This window comes from Peromyscus eremicus, chromosome X (assembly GCF_949786415.1).
Source record: "Peromyscus eremicus chromosome X, PerEre_H2_v1, whole genome shotgun sequence".
NCBI classification, from domain to species: Eukaryota; Metazoa; Chordata; class Mammalia; order Rodentia; family Cricetidae; genus Peromyscus; species Peromyscus eremicus.
Window position 1 is genome coordinate 822,814 of NC_081439.1, and position 24,709 is coordinate 847,522.

The 24,709-nt window shown below is 37.9% G+C and overlaps 1 protein-coding gene across 1 annotated transcript in view; it reads left to right on the top strand.

Annotated features, from left to right (window-relative positions):
• The first annotated feature begins 1,269 nt into the window (after positions 1–1,269).
• Znf182 (zinc finger protein 182) overlaps positions 1,270–24,709 on the top strand; it is a 51,597-nt gene continuing 28,157 nt past the window's right edge. Inside the window, exon 1 of the mRNA XM_059250371.1 lies at positions 1,270–1,532. Within this exon, the coding sequence (XP_059106354.1) occupies positions 1,494–1,532 (39 nt within the window). The 5' untranslated portion in view covers positions 1,270–1,493. The remainder of the gene's footprint in view (positions 1,533–24,709) is intronic.

Genomic DNA, 24,709 nt, shown 5'->3' on the forward strand with positions numbered 1-24,709 from the left:
CTGCCGTCCCAGCGGCAGGGACAGCTAGTAGGTCCCAGACGGAAGTGTTTTTCTGGGCCGTTCTCCTAACGGTCTACTCAACATCCCGCAGAAAATCTGGTTGAGTAAGGTTGAGGGTCTAGCACCTGGGGTCGTGAGCTGAATGGTGGGGAATTCTAAAGGATGAATGAAGGGAGGTTTGTGAGTGTCATTGATTTGAGAGACTGGGAGGTGGAATGATGGGGGTTTGAGAGAGCAGTTGAATCGGGGTCTGCAGACTTAATAGCGGACAAAGTTATGAAGCTAGTTAGGATTAAGTAAGCCTTATTAAACTTTGGCTTTTACACATTTTCCAGCACAGTGGTCTCCCCTCTTTAGGCGTGCCCCCACGTCTCTGTATGCCAGTGTAACCCTCGCGGGAGTTGCAGGGAAGGGTGCTGGATTGAATCAGTATCTAAAGACTTTTTTGCAGCGCCTGAACTAGAAGGCCCCAGTGAGGTGAGGGAAAAGAAAAAGCATCTATAGAGCCTTAGCAGGCTTTGGACAGTTTGAAGTCTGAGATGGATAGACAGGCATTAAAGTATGTGAATTGAGGTACCATTCAGCTAATAGGTAGTTTTTAGTGTCTAATAAGTGACATTTGAGTTATAAATTAATTGAAAAATAGAGGGGAAGAAAACAAGGACTAATTTTATCCCTCAAACAAATGTTCATTCTTAGACATACAAGAGCTATGTCTCACTTAATAGTTGACATTTATTTTGTACATTTAAAATATATTCCTGTGGTTTTATAAACCTTTTTCATTTAGAAATTTAATTGGACTTAAGTTATTTTTTCTATAACATTTATTAAACTTTGATTGAGCTTCATGTACCACAAAACATGTAGATAATAAGTGCACAGTTCCATATATTATTTGAACAACTATGTAGCATTTCATCCCGAAATTTCTACTTATTGTAATATTATAAGTCATATAGATAAAGGTTTCTTAAAGTTGGCATTATTAAATTCAGTTCTATGCATCTCAGTGGTAGAGTGCTGGCTTAGCATGCACAAGGCCCTAGGACTAGGTCTATCCTCAGTACTATAAGGATATATATATATATATATATATATATATATATATATATATATACATATATATACATATATATACATATATATACATATACATATATATGCCTTTTTGCTCAGAGTTCACATAATATAATGAAAAACTTGTTATTAAAACTTGTAATTGCTGCTGGACATGATGATGAACCCCTTTAATTCTAGCACTCAGGATGCAGAGGCAGGCAGATCTCTGTGAGTTCAAGGCCAGCCAGGCCTATATAAAGAGACCCTGTCATTAAAAATAAAGAACCTTATAATTGCCCATACTCTTCCCAAGAGTAGCCTTCTGGCCAGCTCATGTAAGGGGATTTCTGGGCAGGTGATTCTGAGCACTGTAAATCTAACGATGTCTACTCTAATAATCTACTCTGCTCATTCCAGCTCAACTTTCATATATGTTTTCCCAAGAAAAGAAGGAAATGGCCAAACCCCAGGTAAGTATGTTGTCTATCTGTTTCTAGATTTTATCATAGATGTGATGAGTTATATAGGAATCAGTACCACAAACTAGGAAACTATAAATTACTGGAATCAGAGAAAATGAGGAATAGCCACTTAAGGTCATTAGATCGTTGGTGCATTGAGTATTTAAAGGTAATAGATACAGATGCTTCTTAAGTTATGATGATGTTATGTCCTGGAGTTATGTCAACTCAAAGTTGAAAATTCATTTAATACCCCTATCCCACTAAACATCATGGCAACATGAACATGGTATACAGTGGTATGTATAGGTTGTTTCCTAGCAATGACATTGCTTACTGGGAGCTGTTGCTCAATGCTGCTGCCTCACATCATGAGAAATTAGAGTATCACTTATCTTTAGCCCAGGAGAAATCAAAATTCAAAGTATGGTTTCCATTTAATGTATACTATTTTTTCACCATTATAAAGTTTTTTTAAAAAAAGATTAATTCTTTAATTCTTTCATTAAGATTATCTGTGAATTTCCAGTTTATCTTTGAGCCTTCTGGCACTATATGAAATTGTAATGATAAATGATATTAAATATTTTTTCACATATCTATTGGCCATTTGTGTGTCTTTTGCAGACAGTGTCCCAGACTAGCATTGAACTTGCTATGTAGCTTAGACTTGACTCCCAAGTGCTGATTTTCAGGTGCATGTCACCATGCTTGCCTGTGTCTTTACCTTAGAAATATATGTTCAGATTACTTGCTCATTTTCAAATGGAGTTGTTTGCTTGCTATTGAGTTGAATTCCTTATTTTTTATTATTAATACCTTATCAGAAATAACTCCTTTTAAATAATTTAAATATAGTTTTAAATATTTTCCCCCAATCCACAGGTTTGCCTATTCACTCGGTTAACTATTTCTTTCCTAATAAAGAAGTTTTTTGTTTAATCCTACTTACCTATTATTATTTTTGTTGTTGAGCCTTAGGGGTCAAATCCCAAAGCAATTATTGCCCAGACTGATGTTGTGTAGTTTTACACCTGTGCTTCTTAATTTTTTTTTAATTTTTAAGGTCTTGATATGTAACCCAGTGTGGTAGTTTGAATGAAAATGGCCCCATAGGCTCATAGGGACTGGTACTATTAGGAGATGTGGCCTTGTTGGAGGAAATGTGGCCATCTTGGAGGAAGTGTGTCACTGAGGGCAGGCTTTGAGGTCTCAGAAACCCAAGCCAGGCCTAGTGTTTCTCAGTCTCTTCCTGATGCTTGTGGATACAAATGTAGAACTCTCAGCTCCTTCTCCAGCATCATGTCTGCCTGTATACAACCATGCTTCACACTATTATGATACTGGTCTATAAACCTCTGAAATTGCAAAGCATCCCCAGTTAATGAGTTTATGACAACTCCCTTATGAGTTGCCATGATTCATGTTATCTCTTCAGAGCAATAGAGACCCTGACTAAGACCCCCAGGTTGATCTGAAACTGACTGTATTGTCCTATCTGGCCAGAAATCTTGATCCTCCTGCCTCTCAGCATTTGAGTGTTGTGATGACAGACATGCACCACCAAGGCCAGTTCCTGTGTTTTCTTCTAAGAGTTGTTTGTCTATATTCTTCCGTTGATTTGTGTATCTGTCTTCCATTAGTACTATAGTGCCTTCATTAATGAAGCTTTATAATAATGTGAAGTCTCTAACTTTATTCTACCTTGCCAAAATTGTTTGGCTATGTGTGTTCCTTTCCTTTTGTCTTTATGCATAGATTTTAGGTTAATCTTGATATATGTTTTAAAATATCTTGCTAGGACTGTGATAGGAATTAAGTAACACTGAAAGTCATTTTAGGAGAATTGATATCCCTGAATACAGTATACCTCTCCATTTATTTGGATCTTTAATTATCTCATTGATGTTTTGTTGTTTTCAGCATACAGATCCTATGTATGTATTTTGATCTGCCTAGGCTATGATGAGAAGATACCACAGTTTAATAAAGGTATAGTTCAGTCATCAGTACCACTAAAAGTGATTAAAACAAAAACAAAACACCTCGTCTTGGGTGGCTTAAACAATATACACTTATCTTCTCACAGCTCTAGAGACTGGAAGTACAAGATCAGGTGCCAATATAGGTGTCTTCCTGACTTGTGGGTGGCTGCATTTTTGCTTGCCCTTAGATGGCCTTTCTTGTGTCTACACTCTAGAAGGAAATGAGGGCAGGGAACTTCATTTGCTGTCCTTCTGTGGGCTCACTCCTATCAGGTGAAAAACCTACCCTTCTGACTTCATTTTACCCTAATGATCACCTTAATCCACCCCCCAAACCCTATCAAGTTGGGGATTAGGAGTTAAATATATAATTTTTGAAGGATACAGTTTCAGTCCATAATGATGCTTCTTTTTATAGTTTTACTAGCACATATTATACATTGTAATGAATTTGATTATGATCTTTTCATATCTGTATATGATGTATTTTGATCATTTTCACTCTCCTTTGTCATCTCTTGTCCCCTTCCCACAATGCTCTTACTTTTGTCAGATAGTTCCCCCTATTTTGATGTCTTTTTTTTTTTTTTTTGGACACCCAATGAGTTTCATTAGGGTTATTTACAGGAGCGTAGGTGAGAGGTTATTTACTGCAGCATGATGAACACCTTACCAGTAGCTACCCCACGAAGAAAATACCTCTCCCTTCCCACCAGAAACCATTACCTGCCTACAGAGGAGTGGGTCTTATTAGTCCCTCCCCCTAGAAAACCATTTAAAAATTCTCAGAGAAGAATGACCACATGATTATGTCAGCAGATGAAGAAAAGGCTTTGAAAAATTCAAGAGTGTTTCATAATAAAAATCCTCAGAAAAATAGAAAAAGAAGAAATTTTCTGGGCTTGATTTAAGAAAAAAAATCTTTTAAATTTCTAGAGAAAATGTCACATTTCATGATCCAAACAGAGATTCAAACACAAGGCCCACATGTTTGCTACTAAACAGGCTAGGAAAGTGAGCCAGTGCAAATATGCAGGAAACAGAAATAAAAGGCATCATGACTAAAAAGAAAAAAAGAGCATCTCTATTCAAGGAAGACATGATTAGACTATGTTGAAAACTCCAAAGACTCTACCAAGGAAAAAAATCTAAGGCTAGTAAGGGTGCTCAGCCAAATCACAGGATATAAGGTTAAAAAACAAAAATCAATCACAATTCTATAGGCTGATGGTGACTACTAGAAACATTTAAAAACAAAACCATTACAATAACTTAAAACTGAAACACACACCTATATATCTAAGAAAACACATCATTATGTGGTATTATTAACCCACCCAAAAGCCTATGGCTGGGGATGTCATGGGCGTTGAAGGTAAACTGCAGCAATATTGCTAAATGAACTTGATATGTCTGTCAAATTGACTTCTAAATAGTTATGTTTATCTCCATAAATTAGTTCTGCTGTCAGTTTTGGTCAGAGATGCTTCTTTTTACAGTGGGCAACAATTGTATAATTCTACTGATTAAATTTTAAATATAGAACCATCTTTGGGTACCTGAAATGAATCCTACTTGGTTGTGGTATATTATTCTTTTTACATATTTTTAAGTCCAAATTGCTAATATTTTAATAGTCCCTGTTGTTCTCATGAGAGATGTGACATTGTTTTTTGTTTGTTTGTTCATTTTTGAAATAGGGCTTCTCTGTGTAGCCCTGGCTGTCCTGAAACTCTGAGCCATCTCTCCAACCCCTTACGCTTTAAAATTATCATCCTTTCTTTATTGATTTGTCTATGTTGTTTTTCTGTTTTAAATTTCATTTGTTTCCTTTTTTATTATTTATTACTACTTCTTCAGTTTGTTTTGGGTTAATGTCTTCTCTTTTTACTTTCTTAAGGAATAAGCTTAGATTATTGATTTAAATTTTTTTTCAAGGATGGGCTGGTAAAATGGCTCAGTGGGTATAGGCACCTCTTGCCAAGCCTGATAACTTGAGTTCAGTTCCTAAGACTTGCATAAGGGAAGTAGAGAACTGACTCAAATAATATTTTTAAGTATGAATTTTTTTTCAGGGTGCTGGAGATAGTTCAGTGTGGTAAGCCCTTCAGTGACAGACATCTCCCCAGCTCTGCTTCACACATTGTAAAGGTCTCTTAATAGACACATACACTTTCAGGAGCAGGGCTGGTGGTGGTATTTTTTTTGTTTTTTTGTTTTTTGTTTTGTTTTGTTTAGATAAGGTTTTACTATGTAACTTCAGCTAGCCTCACACTCTCTGTGTCCTTCAAGCAGGACATGATATCATAGTCCTTCTGCCTCTGCTTTCCTAGCACTAGGATTACAGGAATGTGCAAATACTTCTGCCTTTGGGAGTGATAGTTTTTTTTTTTGTTTGGTTAGTTGGTTGGTTGATTGGATTTTTATTTTGGGGGATTTTTTGGCCTTATTATCCTTATGTAGTGTCAGACACTCTCCTGAGTAATTCTTTTCTTTGTTTCTCAAAGTTTTAATTCGGCTGTTATGAATATGATCACTCTAATTTTTCTTTGATTAGTATTTCAATAATATACCTTTTTCCATCATTTTTATTTTATTCATTTACTTATTTTGTGTGTACAGATGTTTTATATGCATCTATGACTGTGCACCATGTGTGTACCTTGTGCCCATGGAGGCCAGAATAGGGCATCAGATTTCTTGGAAGTGGAGTTACAAATGGTTGTGTGTGTTGGGAATTTAACCCAGGTCCTCTTGAAGTGCAGGCCATGCTCTTAACTGCTGAGCCATCTCTTCAGATGTCATCATCCCTTTTTGTTGACATAGACTCTCTATATCCAGTCCTGTCTGACCTCAAACTCACTATTTAACCCAGGCTAGCCTCAAACTCAAAATCCTCCTGTCTCCAACAACCAAATACTGCAATTGTAGGTGTACACCACCTCACCAAACTCGTCCTTACTTTATATACAACTAGTATTATTACATTTGAAGTGTGTTCTTGTAGATAACATGTAGTTGGGTTCATTAGTCTGTTGGAGCTATCATAACAAAATACCACAGACTAGGTGGCTTAAACAACAAAAGTTTCTCTTTCAACAGGTCTAGAGACTAAGAATTCCAAGATAAAAGTTCTCCTGATTTATTGTTTGGTTAGGGCCTCCTTTCTACTTGCAGGTGGCCTACTTGTTGTGACCTTGCTCTTCTCTTCTTCACACTGTTCCTCTTCTTATAGCAGTTCTTTATTGGCTCTGCTTTCTTACCTTCCTTTAACTTTCTTTTCTACTTTTATGGCAGTGCTTGGGATTAAACCCAGGGCTTTGTGCCTGCTAGGTAAGCACTCTACCACTGCCCTGTAGCCCCAGCCCTTCATTTAATTACCTCTATAAATATCCTATCTCCAAAGAGAGTATATGAATTAGGCTCCAATATATGAACTGGGTAGGATACAGTTCAGTCCCTAATAATTGGTAATATTTTTAATCCATTTGGGAATTTTCATTTAATTGGTATATTTTAGTTTTTTAACCTTTAATGTAATTATTGATACCCTTGGGTTTAATTGTACCGTTTCATTATTCATTCACTGCTTTTTTCCATTTTATTTAGTAGTGGTTCTTCTTGCTGCCTTTAAAATTTTTTTAAACATTTTTTGTATTACATAGTTATTATCTATCTGTATGTGCTGAGAATTGAACCCAGAACTCTGGTATGCCAAACATACTTCACCACTGAGTACCCTGTGCTATTTTTTGAGTCAGGGTCTTACTATATAGCCCAGTGATTTCAATTATATTAAGTTTGCCAAAGCTTGTTTCCCAATTCATACATACTTAAAAAATGTATGCTCTGCTTTTTAGTGGGGTATTCTCTATATGTTAGCAAATAATTAGTTGGTAGTATTATTTAGTTTTATATTCTTTTGTTTGGTTGGTTAGGTTTTATTTATTTTGAGACAGTCTCACTATGTAGCCCTTGGTTGGCCTTGAACTCACAGAGATCTGCCTGCTCTGCTTCCTGGCTACTGGGATTAAAGTCCTGTGTTGATTTTCTATCTACTGATTCTTTGAATTTCAGGCTGTTTTGAAACTTGAGATACAGTCCAGGCTGACCTCAAGCTTGTGATCGATCCTCCTGCCTCCTCTGCTTCCTAAGCATTGAGATTGCAGCTAAGTACCACCACACCTGGCCCTTGGTTGTATGTTGGACTATGTCTATTTACCTAGTTTGTTTTGTGTTTGCTCTGAAGATTATTATGTGTACTTAACTTTATACAATACGATTAATGGGAATATTTTTACCTCTTTAGCTAGATGTGTGAACTTGGCTATTGTAGAAGTTGCCTTACCTGGTCCCCTTTCTGTTTTAGTTGTCATATATCTACATGTATTGAAAATTATACTGAACACTATTACATTGTTTTTGTCTCTTTGTTTGTTTGGGGGTGTTGTTTTTATGTAGATTTTCACTATGTTTCCTATCAGGTCCCAAATTCCTAGGTTCATTTGATTCTCCTGCCTCGGCCTCCTGAGTAGGCAACACAGACAAATGCTACTACATCTGTCTTTACATTGTTATAATTAGCACTTTCAATATCTTCATATTTTAGAAGACTGAAAAGAAATGATGTTTTTATATTTATCTTTTTAAAAAAACAAGTCTGGTGTTCTTCCTTCATTGTTGATAATTCAGATTTCCCTCTGTGATCAGTTGCCTGTCTGTAAACTGCTTTTAGTAATTATTTTCATATTTGGTCTACTGGCAATGTATTTTTTCTTTATTTGAATATCTTTATTTCACTTTTATTTCTAGAGGAAATTTCCACATAACATATATATTTTTCAGTATACCATCATTTCTCATATTTATTTATGTTTTTGCTTGTGCATACATTGTGCTTGTGGAGGCCAGAACACAACTTACAGAAGTTAGTCCTCTCTTTCTACCATGTAGGTTTCAGGGGTTGAAACTCAGGCTGTCAGGCTTGGAGGCAAGCATGCTTACCTGCTGAGCCATCTCACTGTACTAAACTATCATTCTTTTTGGCACTTCAACAATGTTGTTCTACATCCCTCTGCACTCTGTGACTTCTGATGAGAAATAGAGTCATTAGAGTAGTTAATTCCCCTATATGTATTATTTTTCCTTTGTCTTTAGTTTACAGGAGTTTTATGATAATGTTTCTGGGTTTGGAATCCTTTGTTTTTTTATCCTGTTTCAGATTTGCTCTACCTCCTGAACCTACAGACCCCTGTCTTTTGTCACGTTTGAGACATAATGAGGAATTATTTCTTCAAATACTTTTCTGAATTACCCCCTTTCTCCTCTGCTTCTGGAACTCTGATAATCTGAAATTAGTACTGTCCTTCAGGGTCCTAGAGATGCTGTTCTTTCCTTTGCCCACCCTGGTGCTTCCTCCCCATTTTCCGCATTGGACAATTTCTATTTACCTGGAAGCTTTGTTACTCTTCTCTGTTTTCTACTGTCTTCATTGTACTATTGTGTCCTTCCAGTGGGAGCTTACTTTAGTTGTTGTCCTTTTCCATTTTCAAATGTCTATTTTGTTTTTCATTAGATCTTTTGTTTCTTTGGTGAGACCCTGGTGGCTCCTTGAGCATTTATCTTTCTTAGATGTTTTTAATAATAGATGCTATAAAGACTTTTTCAAATAATTTTAACGGCTGGGCGGTGGTGGCGCACGCCTTTAATCCCAGCACTCGGGAGGCAAAGGCAGGTGGATCTCTGTGAGTTTGAGGCCAGCCTGGTTTCCAAAGCAAGTTCCAGGAAAGGCGCAAAGCTACACAGAGAAACCCTGTCTCAAAAAACCAAAAATAATAATAATAATAATAATAATAATAATAATAATAATAATAATTTTAACATCTACATTAATTCCACATTGGAGTCAGTTCTTTGTCTTCTCATGTGAGTTAAGATTTTCCTGGTTCCTTGTATATGTACTATGTAATTTGGGGTTGTGTTCATGAGTTTTATGAAATACCAGGGTTTTTGTGAATCCTAAGGAGAATGTTGATTTTTCTGTTTATGATAGGCAGTTAACACAATTGAGTTCAGACTGCAAGTTGTAATCTGCCCTCTGTGGTTCAGTTTTCAAACCTTAGCAATTTCATTTGTACCTGTCATGTATGCCTAATAGCCTATTCTGGCATGTGGCTGTTCCTTCTTAGTTCAGTTCTCAAAATGTTTGTTTTTCTGTTTCAGATTAGCTGCACACAAGCACAGCTTGATGGTGAACCCAGGAGCTGATAGTGATTTTATAGGGTTATGTTCCTAAATTCCTTCTCTCTGTAATTTCCCATGTTCTTTTTAGTCCCTTGCAGCACCTCTTTACTATCTTCTGTGGAACAATGGGAACTCTCTGGCACTGTAGTATCTCCAGAGAGGGAGATTCTCTTCCCTCTTTTACATTTAGTTGGGGTGAAGGGAGAAGCACATGTGCCATGGCACTTGTGCCAAGGTAAGAGGACAACTTGTAGGAATCTCTTCTCTTCTTAAATCGTGTAGTACTGGGCTTGAATTCAAGTTGTCAGGCAAGTGCCTTTTCCTGCTGAGCCATCTTACTGGCTCCTTCTCTGGGTTTTTAGGTGACTATGCCAGATTCCACTGCTGCTGTGTGTTCTGTTTTTTGCAAGTGAAACTGCTGGGTTTTCTGCTATTTGATGTATGAGAAAAAGGATGGAGAGAAATGAATGGATGAACATTAAATGTTCCCTTCTCTTAAAGCCAGACAAGAAGATCACTTTTAGAGATCTTTGTTTGTGTCCATACCATCTTCTTGGCTATGCTACCTTTATCCTGGGCCAGAGAATACCAGAGAAAAGTGGAAAGTCACAATCCCCTGAGTTCTGGCCTTTCCCGTAATCTTCCTGGTACATATTTACTTTTAAATTTTCTAACTGCTGTTTCCTGCCTTCTGTCCAGGTTTCATGCCTGTACTAAGTGGGAGACACAGTGGGAATATGCTCACTCCATCTTACTTGGAAGCACAGATCCCAGTGTTATGCTGCACTGGGCTGTCCACTGTTCCTGGGTACATACTTATATATTTCAAGTGCATAAATCAACCAGATGGGACTTTGTCATGTACCATCCTCAGCTGTTGTGTTGCTGAGCTGCTAGGCAGATGTGGAAAGGGGTGGGAGTATTTGTATTGTCTGTTTCATTCTAATTTCAGTTGTGAGAGATCTCTGATCCTAGGCATTTTCTCTTTAAAAGAGATAGAAATCTTTGTCATTATAAATGCAAGAGAAGAACCATACAAAAAAAATCTAAACTACTCAGGAAAGCAAAAGGGAGGTGAATATCAAAAGGCATGATTGATAAAATTACCCTCTAGAGAAGCCTTCTCTTCCTGGTTTGGACAATGTCTCTAACGAAGTTTGTTCTTGATATGTATAACCTTGTTCATTGCTCTCCATCCACCTGTATTTCCTCTCATTTTCCTCCTCTGTATTTGTATCTAGTCAGTCATCTTTCTGATCTGTTCACTGTTGTTCTTCCTGGTGTTCTACAAACACTCCTACAGCCTTTGTGTTTAAAGAACTTCCATTAGATTTTGTTTTATTTTTAGTTGGAGGTCTCACCATGTTTCCCAGGCTGGCCTTTAAACTTGTGGCCTAAATGATCCTCCTGCACTGGCCTTCCAAGTTGCTGGAATTACAAGTATGTTCTCCCAAGCCTGGTTTTGGCTCCCCACCCCATAGGTCTTCCGGTAACATTTTTTTGGTTTTCCTCATCTGAAATATTTTAATTTCCTTTTTCTTTGCTGAAGAAGAACAATTTGTGGGTGAGATTTTTTGTTTCTTTTAACATTTGAAAAGTATTAGGGCTACTTCTTTTTGACTTCCTTCCATGAGAAATCTCTCATATAAATTCTGTCCTCTTGTAGGTAATGCAGTCTTTCTGTCTGGCTGCTTTCAAGATTTCTTTGTCTATACTTCTTAAGAAGTTTAAGCCGGGCGGTGGTGGCGCACGCCTTTAATCCCAGCACTCGGGAGGCAGAGCCAGGCGGATCTCTGTGAGTTCGAGGCCAGCCTGGACTACCAAGTGAGTTCCAGTAAAGGCGCAAAGCTACACAGAGAAACCCTGTCTCGAAAAACCAAAAAAAAAAAAAAAAAAAAAAAGAAGTTTAATTTTAGCCGGGCGGTGGTGGCACATGCCTTTAATCCCAGCACTCGGGAGGCAGAGCCAGGTGGGTCTCTGTGAGTTCGAGGCCAGCCTGAGCTACCAAGTGAGTTCCAGGAAAGGCGCAAAGCTACGCAGAGAAACCCTGTCTCGAAAAAAACAAAAAAAAAGAAGTTTAATTTTTTATATATCTTGGCATGAAATGTTCAGCTGTTATTGCTTTGAATATGAATTTTATTGTTTAGTTTTGATTTTTTATTTTGAGACTGAGTCTTACTATGTAGCTTAGGTTGGCCTCATATTTATGATCCTCCTGCTTCAGTTCCTAAGTACTAGGAATATAGGCATGTACTACCATGCTTGGCTTGCTTTGAACATTCTTTTAGCTGCACTGTTCTATTTTTGTGGGATATCATTAATATTAATATTGGAATTTCTGTTAAAGTCCCATGGGCCCCTGAAATTCTGTTCCTTTTTAAAAATCTGTTTTCTACATAATCTTTGCAGTACTTGGTATTCTACCCATAACCTCATTATGTTAGGCAGGTACTCTACCTCTGAGCTACACTCTCAGCTTCCAGTCTATTTTTTTTATTGTTTTTAAGATTAAATAAATTCTGTTGATATATATCTTCAGGGTCACTGACTCCATCTTTTTTTATTATCACTAAACTAGTCAAGTTTTTGTCTTGTTTAGTTTTGTTTTTGTGAGAATATGGGGAAATAAGCCAGGGCCTTGTGCATTATAGGCAAGTTCTCTCCTACCTACTTAGTATGTTTATTTGTTTATTGCATTTTTCAGTTCTGTAATCTCTGATTCTTTCATTATAATGTCTGTTTCTTTGCCGAGTTTTCCTATTTTGTTTGTTTTGGAAGGAATTTTAATTATTGAATCTTTTTTTGTTAACTGCTTTAAATTTTTATAGTGTTTTTGACTGATTTGTATCCCCCAATACATTTGTTTACACCAGCATTAAGACAGACCCAGTAGTCCCACAAAGTTGTTTGACTTCAGACACCAGCCAAAACTTAAGTGCCTAGGCTATCTATACCTCTGCCTACACCCCGTTACAATTTGGAGGTATATTATATAGTTTTCTCATTGCTGTGTCCAGATACCTGACAGATAAGAAACTCATGGTTTTAGGGTATATTCCATCCTAGAGGGAAAGTCATAGAGTGTGAAGACTGCTTGCTCACAGATCAGAAAATATAGAAGGGTAATTAATACTGGTGCTCACTTCAGCTTGACTTTTTCCTTTGTTCCCTTTCTGTTCAATCTGGCATCTCAGCCCTTGAATGGTGCTGCCCATATTTGGGGTGATGCTTTCCTCCTCAGTTAATCCACTCTGGAATTGCCTTCATGGACATACCAAAGGTGTGTCTCACTAATGAGCTAAACATTTCAAGTAGAGAAGCCAAAGTAATCATCATAGGGCTGGAAGGGCTCCCCCACAACCCATCCTATACAAGTTCACAATCTACTTGAATAACTCAGAGAAGTCAGGAAGGCATGGCCTGTGGGCGTGCCTGTGGGACAGTTTTCTTGGTTACTGATTGATGTGGAAGGAACCATCTCATTGTGGACAATGCTACTCCTGGGCTTTGATTCCTGCTCCTGGTTGACTTCCTGCCCTGACTTCCTCAAAGATTGACTGTGATCAGGATGTGTAAGACAAATAAACCCTTTCCTCCCTAAGTTGCTTTTGATCATAGTGTTTGTCACAGCAAAAGAACAAACTAGAACAGAACAACAAGAACTGAACTAGAACAAGGGTACAATTTAGCAACAACCAAATGAAAGACATATAGAGCAAGGGATGTAAAGATGAAGAGCTTCCTTCCACAGCTTCTGAGTATGCCACCCACTGAGTACTTCAATGCTGACTCAGCCAGAAGTTCCATGACTTTAATTCCTATCACTTAGGGTTGTTACAAGGGTACAATTGGCTAAATCCCTAGCCATTGATAACCAACCCAGTTTCTAGCCCTTCTCTAGAGACCTGAGCCAGGGTTGAAAATCCTTACCCTCAGTAATCATGTGTTGGTTTCTGTGGTGACCAGAGGCCCCATTCTGAAGTTGTTAAGACATCCATGAGTCTTCTCATTACAACCAGTAAATTCTAAGATTAGGGAGGATACAAATACATTTTTCTATTATTATGCCACAGGATGTTATACTTTTGGGTTTTTTTTTCTGATTTTAACTTGAGTTCTTTCTCACAAGAGTGGTTGTAAATCCCAGTACTGTTGTGAGCAGGTCCCGGGGGATATGGTAGTGGATGATTAAGATGCGCCCTTCATAAAGTGCTATTTTACCCTGGTGCATGGCTTAGTATTCAAGTTTCTGCTCTTAGCCAGTGGCTCTCACCCAGGAAACTTGTTCATACTGGTAGGCACCCTGTGGCTCTTATCTGACCTATGTAGTGTATTTCCACTAAGATATCCTTGAGAATGGGAAAAGTTATATTCAAGTCTGCAAGTCAGGTGAGATCCAAAGAAGATAGTTAAGCAAAATCCCAATGGCATAACAGAAGTGGAACTTAGAAGAAGGCATTATAATACCTCACAGCATCAACAAGAAAGAGAAAGCCATCTGGGTTATAACTCAGGTGCAGTGCAAGATAAAGTGGGGATCCTGTGGGTTAAAGCCTTTCCTAGGGTCCAGGACATTATCTAGTTAGGTTTTGCTCAAAAGGAGTTTCAATCTGGAGGTTTAGAGCAAACAGGAACAAGGTTCCTGGAGTCACATTGTGACTGAGAGGCAGTGACATTGTGACAGCATATCTGAAGTCTATGAATTATGTGTGGATTAGTGGACTGTGTCCAGTAGGTTATACCTAGCTGTGCTACTGAGGGGTAGTCACTAAAAACTAAGGTAGGTAAGGTATAAGGTATACGGTGTTGCTAGCCTTGAGAAACTCAGAGGAGGTAGAGAACTAGAAACTGTATGGAAAGTGACTGAGCCCTGCTTCTGTTGTAAGAAGATCAAAATGGATATCCAAATAACATAAAATTATAGGAATTTTCTACTCAGAAGAAAATAACCATTCAGAGGCTTAATATTATGTATAACTGCTCGGCCATTAGCTCAGGCTTATTAGTGACTAGCTCTTACACTTAAATTAACCCATAATTCTTATCTATGTTTAGCCACATGACTTGGTATCTTTTCTCAGTTCTGCCTTGTCATCTTGCTCCTCTGTGTCTGGCTGGCAAATCCTGACTCAACCCTTCCTCTTCCCAGAATTCTTCTCATCTGCTTGCCCTGCCTATGCTCCCTGTCTGGCTTCTGGCCAATCAGTGTTTTATTAAACCAGTGTACAACAGCATTATTCCACAGCATTCTAGGCTAGGCCTCTCTTATGCAGATTTACTTCTGCAGGATTTATGCCTAGTCACAATAGGAGATGGGGTTCTTGGCCAGCAGGAATGAAGAGTATTTCCCATCTGGGTGCTTGTTGTGTGGGTCTCCCATGAAGTCTTGCCAGTTTGCCAGCAAAGACAGTCTCAGTGAAAAACAAAAGCACTTTCTCTGCTGCAGGCTCTCCTCTGCTGGTGTTTTCTTCATGTCTGAAGTTGTTGGAGAGCCACCTGTTGATCTGGGGAAAGGCTGACACACCTACACAGCTTTCTGTTAGTAGATTGGAGGTTTAGAGACACTGGACCTATGTGCTTTTTGTTTCTTGTTGGGGGTGGGCAGTCATAATGCACTCTGGCACTTTTGAGAGCTCCTTGGATCCCTAACCAGACTGCTTTCCATTTTTCCTCCTTTGAGAGTCATTTTTTGAGTGCCTTGTGTACTTTCAGGGCTTATAGCTATACTTAATGTAGTTATTGAGTGACTAGCATGAAGCCATCTTTCCACATCACACTGGAGAACTACCTTTTCCTTCTTAACTGCACATGATTAGCAAACAGACTGAACATCCCTAACCAAAACTCTGACTCTGAAATGCTCCAAAATCTAACATTTTTTTTGAATGCCAGTATTACAGAAGTAGAAAATTTTACAACTCATCTCATGTGATATAATGGCTCAAAGTCAAAAAGCATATACACTAAAAATATAGCAGAAATATATTTTCAGGCTTATTAAGACATATATGTATATGTTGCTAAAATTCCTTCTCTGGCAGAAGATGTAAATCAACATCTACTCTTCCTTCCAACATCACAACAAACCCAGGAACAATTCCAAGTTCACTCTTGGGGAACCAAGAAATTTATTGAGCTTACTTACAGAGCATAGGGGAGGTGTTACTTCCCCCTATTGGCCACGCTTGGAAAATCTTGCTCAACAAGGATGAGGTAGGCTAGGTAGATATATAGATAGCTGTAGTCTTCCCCTTCTATATACTCTACCCCTTCCTCCAGGCCCTGGGCAGAGTCCTCAGGTAATAGGGTCAAGAATCTCTCTCATGCCCTCCTCTGTACCTCTTTGGGGAAGTATAAGCATCAAACAGTCTGCCTGGGACTATTTGGCTCTGAGGACAGTTAATTATAACACATTGTGTGTGTGTGTGTGTGTGTGTGTGTGTGTGTGTGTGTGTGTGTGTGCGTGCGCGCGCGCGTGTGTGTGCATATGTGTGTGTGTGTGTGTGTGTGTGTGTGTGTGTGTGTGTGTGTGTTTCATAAATGAATTTTATACTTGGGCTCAGGTCTCATCCTTAGGATATCATTATGTATGTGAAAATATTCTAAGATATCCAAAACATAAAAATCTAAAACTCTTGTTATCCCAGTCATTTCCTGTAAGGGCATTCAACCTGTATTAGTTCAAGCTGTAATAACAGACTACCACAGATTGTGGACTCAATAGCAATTTATTTTTTCACAATTCTGGAGACTAGAAGTCCCAAATCAAGCTGCCATCAGGGTTGTTTTCAGGTGAGGCCTCTCTCCTTGGCTGCTAATGTCTGCTGTCTTGCTGTCTTCACACAATCTGCACACTACTAATAATAATAACAATAAATAAATAAAAATTTAAGAATTTTAATTAAATTATAGCTAATGTAAATATAATATTATTATGCAACATGTAATCTTTCTATTTTAATTTTGTAGGTTAAATGCCTGAGCATTTCTTTGTCTTTCATGTCTGGATTTTTTTCTTTTATTGAAAATTTGATTGTAATTTTATTATTTATAAGAATTGTTCTTATTCTTTTCTCATGTATTATATCCCAACTGCAGTTTCCCTGTCCCTCTCCTCCTTCAGTCTCTCCCCTTCCCACATCCCCATGTCTGAACATTTTTAAAGTACACAGGTTGTTTGATGTATTTTTTAAAAGACAAAATTATAGAAAAAGACAATTGTCACTATTCTTCCATCTCTTCTGTTCCATTTTCACTCTGCCTTTGAGACACCCAGTTTTGTTAATTTTCAGTTATTGTTTATAATGTTTCTTTTGGTTTTTGTTTTTAAGTATCTGGAGAGACAGCTTGATAGATAAAGTGTTTGCTTCATAAACATAAGGACCTGATCCCCAGCACCCATATAAAAGCTAGGCATTGTGATGCATATCTGTAACCCCAGTATCAGGAAAATAGACAGATACTCAGAAGTTTGCTGGCCAGAGGAATCACAAGCTCCAGGTTCAGTGAGAGGCTCTGTCAATATGAGGCTTGGAGCTACAGAGTTGGTTCAGCAATGTGTAGTTTATGGTTACTGGCCTGTCTGTTTTGTGTGTCTTATCTGTCTGTCCCTGTTGCATCTGTCCCCAACAAAGGACTTTACTCAGTATTTATTGGACAGCACAGAAAATGTGGTATGGAAAAGGAACGAGGAATTCTTTATGGAAATCTTTAACAGAGGTTTACAAAGAGAGTAAGTAGTTAATTTACTACTCCAGCTAACCCCAGATAGCATTCAACACTACAGACAGACATTACCAACCTATACCCATACATTGTTTTCAACCTTTACAGCTTCCAACCTGATGGCTTTGTTTTTACCACAACATACACATACACACATAAATTATTCTGAGTCGGGGCATGGAAGAGTATATAACTTAAGACTGAAACTATGCATTTATCTTAAGTTGTAAAAGCTAACTGCATGGGAAATCCAAGGCACAGTAAGATTGGTTACATTGTTCTTATAAAGGCAAGTTAAACTTAAAACAGGCTGAGTACACAGTGAGATAATCGATTCAGTACATAGTCTCAAATTATCTCAAGGCACACTTTTAACTTGACTATAAAGTCAAAACAGTCATTTTGTAGTCAAGAGATACTTTCATAAAAATGTATCAACATAGACATACAAATAAATAAACATTAAAACATGAGATGGATAGAAATTGAGGAAGAAACCCAAAGTTGGTCTCTCACTTCTACGCACACATGCTCATGTACACATGCTTGTATACCATGCACATGGATGCACACAAACACACATACACACACACAGAAAGCAGATAGGAGGAATGGATATTACTGTGAGTAGAGTGCTTGGCTATTATCCACAAAGACCTGAGTTCAATCCCAGCACCAGATAAAACTGACCATGATGGCACATCTCAGCACTTGGGAGGTAGAGGCAGGAGGATCAGGAGTTCAAGGCAAGCCTCAGCTACACAGTGAGTTTAAGGCCAGAGTGGGGTGTATTAAGACACTATGTATTGGCTAGTTTTATGTCAATTTGAGAGTTGGGTGTATTAAGACACTATGTATTCACTAGTTTTATGTCAATTTGACACAAGCTAGAGTTATCTGAAAGGAGGGAACCTCAGTTGAGAAAATTCCTCCATAAGATCCAGCTGTAAGGCATTTTCTTAATTAGTAATTGATTGGGGAGGTCCTAGCCCATTGTAGGTGATGCTATTCCTGGGCTGGTGGTCCTCGGTTCTATAAGAAAGAAGGTTGAGCAAGCCAGTAAGTAGCACTCCTCCATGGCCTCTTCATCTGCTCCTGCCTCTAGGTTCCTGCATTACTTGAGTTCCTGTCCTGAATTCTTTCAATTGATGAAGTACTATGTGGAAGTACTTTCTTTTCCTCCCCAACTTGCTTTTTGATCATAGTGTTTCAACCCAGCAATAGAAACCCTAACTGGAACACCCTGCCTCCAAGAAGCAGTTACATTTAATTGCATTTTTGTTACACAACATGTAGTATACTTGTACTTTGTATTATGTAGGTTATTTTATACTTTGTATTTTCTCTTTAATATTATACCCATGGATGTATTTTCTCTTTAATATTATACCCATGGGTGCTTACATATGTCTGTCTTACGTTTATAGCTACATAGTACTGTATTAGTGGATGTACCCATTTGTTTAAATACTATATGAGAGAATTTAAATTGTTTCCAATATTTTTCAATTAAGAGTAGTTTTACAATAAATCACCTTGTGCATATGCTTGTGTTGCCTTTTTGTGCAGGTGTATCTTCTATATAATTTCCTTTAAGTGACAATGCTGGCTGGCAAATAAGTTCGTTGTTTGGTGAGCTATTGTCACATTCCTTTCTATTAGTGATTACCCTGTTTTCCATTATCAACAACAATGCATGATAGTGTCACTGCTGCATCAACACAGTACATTGTCCACTTGTAATTAATTTTCATAGGCACAAAATGACATGATTCTGAGTGAAGCTGAGTATCTTTTTTTTTTTGTATGAGTATTCTGTCTACATATATGCCTGCATTCCAGAAGAGGGCACCAGATCTCATTAGAGATGGTTGTGAGCCACCATGTGGTTGCTGGGAATTGAACTCATGTCCTCTGGAAGAGCAGCCAGTGCTCTTAACCACTGAGCCATCTCTCCAGCCCACGAAATATCTTTTTGAATATTTATGAACTCTTAAAAGATTTTTTATTTTTATTTTTTTGACCAGACACGATGACACATGCCTTTAGTCCAAGCACTTGGAAAGCAGAGGCAGGAGGATCTCTGTGAGTTCAAAGCCAGCCTGGTCTACGTAGTGAGTTCCCAGGACATCCAGAGCTACATAGTTAAACCCTGTCTAAAAATAAAACAAAAAAAATTCTATCAGTTATCTGGTCTTTTTTTTCTTGATCTTTAAGAATTCCTTATACATGAAAGATATTGACTTTTTAAAAATTATTGACTTAGTTTATTTAGTGTACACATGTGCCTGTGTGTATGTATGTGGGCATTTGCACTACAACATACATGTGGATATCAAAGGACAACTTATGGGAGTCACTTCACTCCTTGTACAGTGTGGGTTCCAGGGATCAAACTCAGGTTACCAGGCTCGGTGGGAAACACCTTTACCTGCTGAGCCATCTTAGTGGCTGGATGTAAACTTTTTGCCTATGATATATGCTGCGGCAATTTTTCTCCTAATTTGTTATTTATCTTTGGACTTAAGTCTTTGGAAGGGACTTGAAAATTTTTTGTAGTTATATTTAGTCAATCCTTTATTACCGCTGGATTTTTATTCATGGTTAAAAAGTCTGTACATAAACTCAGGTCATAGGTGCACTAACCTATATTCTCTTCAATACTTTTGTATGATTTTATTTTTTTATATTTTTCTTGAACATAGAATGATGTATAGATCTAATTTAACTTTTTCTAAATGATTCTCCAATTCTAGAACCGTTTATTAAAAAGTGAGTTTTATGTGCTGGGCAGAGTGGTCCATACTTATAAATCCCTAGTACTCAGACAGCTGAGGCAGGTATATAGGGACTTCATGGCTAGTCTGGGCTACATAACAGGACCCTGTCTCCAAAACAATGTCGGTTTTTAAAATAATTTATTTATTTTTATTTTGTGTACATTGGTGTTTTGCCTGCATTTATGTTTGTATGAGGGTGTCAAGTCCCCTGTAACTGAAAGTACAGACAGTTATGAGCTGCCATGTGTATGCTGGGAATTGAACCCAGGTCCTCTGGAAGAACAGCCAGTGCTGTTAACCACTGAGACATCTCTCCAGACCCCAGTTTTGGGTTTTTAGTCAGTGATTTAGGATTGGTCATTTTATTTTTGTTCCAATATTTTTCTAACTAGTCTTATACAATTTACTTTCTGTTCCAGTATTTTTTAACTAGTCTTATTCAATTTATTTTTGTTTTCTTGAGACAGAGTCTGTGTATCCTAGTCTGGCCTCATATGTGCCACATATGTAGCCTAGGCTGCCTGGAACTCATTATCCTCCTGCCTTTGCCTCTCAGATGCTGAGGCTGTGATGCATACCACCATACTGAGCTTTGACCTTATTTTTATACACTTTTTTGGTTTTTAAAGACATGGTTTCTTTGTGTAGCCCTGGCTGTCCTAGAACTAGCTCTGTACACCAGGCTAGCCTCAAACTCACAGAGATCCACCTGCCTCTATCTCGCGGGTGCTGGGGATTAAAGGTGTGTACCACCACCACCCAGCACACTTTTATATTTTGTATATGACTTAAAGCTTGTTTATTTGGTCCTCATTACATGTATAAATTACCTTAGGGATAACTACATTTTTGTGACTTTGTGTCATTCTGTGATGTGTTTCTCAGTCATGATGTTAGAGGATATAATTCCTGTAAGAGACTACCCTCACTTCTCAAACTGAAAGTTAAGGAGTACCAAAACCACTGTTGGATTTGATGATTCACTGGGTATGTCAGAACTCACAGAAAGCTGTTACATGCACAGTACTGACTTAATGTATGAAAGCTTACTAATTGGAATCAGCTATGGCAAGAAGCACTTAGGGCAGGGTCTAAAGAAGTACCACATGCAGAGGTCCTATTTTCTTCTCCTTGTCGAGTCAGAACACTACTTTTGACAGCACTATATAATAGCACTCGGGAAGTATTGCCCATTAGGAAAGCTTGGCTGTGTTTCAGGGTTCAGAATCTTTATTATGCCTTCATTAGGTAGGCATACTTGATTGTTCCTGTGGCTGGTCCCTACCTCCAGCCCCTTTGGTAATGACCCAAAGCCTCCAGCCTAATACAAACAAAGACACTCCTATGGTCATGAAATCTTAAAAATTACCTCCATAAATCCAGGGACCAAAGCCAAACAGCATTTTGAAAAGATTAAATTATTTTTACTATGTACTATTTAAAAAGTAATGTCATCATCATTTGTGTTTAGATATCTAAAGTGTTTTTCAAGTTTTCATCATACAAATTTTTCACATTTCTTTGAAATATCTCTGAATATTTTTCCTTCCTTGTTGCTGTTTTTCTTCTGCTAATATAATTTAACTAGCATTTCTTTGCATATATGAAAATTATTGATTATACTTACATGGTGTTTTTCTAAATTTTTCAAATAATTGTTTAGTTTTACTATTGATTCTTCATTTTTCAGATATCCTCTCATACTGGTTGCAAGTAGAGTTTTATTTATTTTTACTTCTACTCTTTTTTGTTTTCTCATACTTAATTGCATTAGCTAATCCCCACAATACCATGTGTCATAGCAATGGTGACTGTGTATTTTGCTTTGTCTAGACATCAGTGGAGATAACTCTAGAATTTTCCCATTAAATATAATAGTGACATCAGGATTGACTTATAGCTTTAACTGTCTACCTTTCTTGAAAAGTCATAGATTGAATGTTGTCTTAGGGCTTATATTGCTGTGATAAAATACCATGACCAAAAGCAATTTAGGGAGGAAAGGGTTTTTTGCATCTTATACTTCCATATCACTCTATCATCAAAGGGAAATCAGAGCAGAAATTCAAGACAGGAACCTCGAGGCATGAACTGAAGCAGAGGCTTTATAGGAGTGCTGTTTACTGGCTTGTTCCTCATGGCTTGCTCAGCCTGCTTTCTTATAGCACCCAGGACCAGCCCAAGGATGGCACTACCCACAATGGTCTGGGCCCTCCCCCATCAGTCATCAAGTATCAAACAAGAAAATACCCACAGGCTTGCCTACAGGCCAGTCTTATGGAAGCATTTTCTCAATTGAGATTCCTTCTTCCCAGATGATTGTAGCTTGTGACAAGTGGACATGAAACTAGCTAATACACATGTAAATAACCCTTGGTTATAGTAAGTAAATTACCCTAAATTCTAATATTTTGAGGGGTGTTTTTAAAATAGGAAATGGCTGTTAAATTCATTTCAGTGTTTTCTTTTTTAAAAAGAAGGGTGGCAGGGGTGGGAGGCTGGAGAGATTGCTCAGTGGTTAAGAGCACTGGCCACTCTGATCATTCTTCCAGGGGACCTGGATTCAATCCTCAGCACCCACATGGAAATTAACAACTGTAACTCTAGTTCTAGGGGATGTGGATTCCTCACACACACATGTAGGCAAAACTCTAATGTACTTTAAAACAAAACAAAAGACTTTAAGGGGCTGGAGAGATGGCTCAGTGGTTAAGAGCACTGGCTGCTTTTCCAGAGGTCCTGAGTTCACATGGTGGCTTACAACCATCTGTAGTGAGATCTGGTGCCCCCTTCTGGCATAAAGTTGTACATGCAGATAGAGCACATATACATAAAATAAACAAATCTTTAAAAAAAAAGATGGGGTATGGGATGTATACATGCCATAGCATGTGTTTAGAGGTCAGAGGAAAAATTGTGGGGGTTGGTTCTCTCCTTCTCCAATGTGGTTTCTAAGGCTAAAGTCAGATCATCAGTCTTGATGGAAAGAGCCTTTATCCACTGAGCCATCTTATCTTTTCATTTCTTAAAAAAGTTAAGAATTACTATTATGGGAGGAGGCATATGTCACAGCACACATGGAAAGGTGAGAGGACAACTTTTAGAGTCAACTCCCTCCTACCTTTATATGGGTTCCAGGGATTGAACTCAGGTCACCAGGTTTCTGTGGCAAAGATGTTACTCTCTAAGCCCATTTCAGCATTTTTTGTACTAATATTTTAAAATTAATCTTACAAATTTTCTCTTATCTATTTGTGATGGTGAGGATCAAACCCAGTGCTTTGCACATGTTGTCTTAGTCAGTATTCTGTTGTTATGAAGAACACCATAGCCATGGCAACTCATATAAAGGAAAGCATTTAATAAGTTTCAGAAGTTTAGTTTATTGCCATCATGGTGGGAAGCATGGTAGCACACAGGCAGAAATGGTGCTGGAGAGGTAGCTGAGAGGTCTATATCTGGATCCACAGACAGCAGGAAGAGACACTGGGCCTTGCTTAGGCTTTTGAAACCTCAAAGCCCACTCCCAGTGGCACACTTCCTCCAACAAGGCCACACTCCTATTCCATTTCAAGTAGTGCCACTCCCTAATGACCAAGAATTTCTATGGGGGCCATTTTTATTTAAACCACATTCATGCTAAGCAAGTATTCTACCATAGAGCTATACTTTCAGACACTTCTCATTTAAATGGTGAATTATACTAATGAATTTTTCTTTTATTGGGCCATCATTGTAGTCCTAGAATAAATTTCATTTGGTCATGTGGAGGTTCCACCGATGATATTAACAGCTTAGATGCAAGAATGTAGAACATTGGGTAGCGAACTTCTGCCCTCCGGGATTCCTCCATTGTGCTGTAAGCCTGGATTTAAGATTTCCTCCCACTTTCAATAAACGGCATTCGGCATTCTGCTGAGACAAATGACCCACTGTCTCTTGTCTCTGTTTTTTGATCCATAGCCCCTCGCTCGGACATGGTGAACAGGTGGTGGTAGCACGGGCTCTACCGCAACAGTCATGTTGAGTTATTGTGTTAATGTGGTTTATGTTTATTTAGAAGTTTCACAAGTGAAATTGGTCTGCTTTTTTTTTTTGTTTAGTACAACCTCCAACCATTTGCATACCAATTTGTTTGATTCATGTCAAAATGCAGAAGCTTTTCATTGTCCTTTCTCAGGAAAAATTTTTCCTGAGTGTTAGTGTTAGAATTGTCTTTGAAGGTTGGGTAAGATTCCTGTGTGAGACCTTTGTAGGTTAGTTCCTTAATAACTTTATAAGAGAGTCTAATCTTCATAAGCTGAATTTCTTTGCCCGGATGAATTTTGTTCATTTGTATTTTTTAAAATATCTATTTCATCTAGATTTTCAAATTTATATACACTAAAATATGAGTGAAGATTTTTTAAATTTTTTCTATTTTGGCTTTTAGGCTTTAATTCTGATGTCAGGA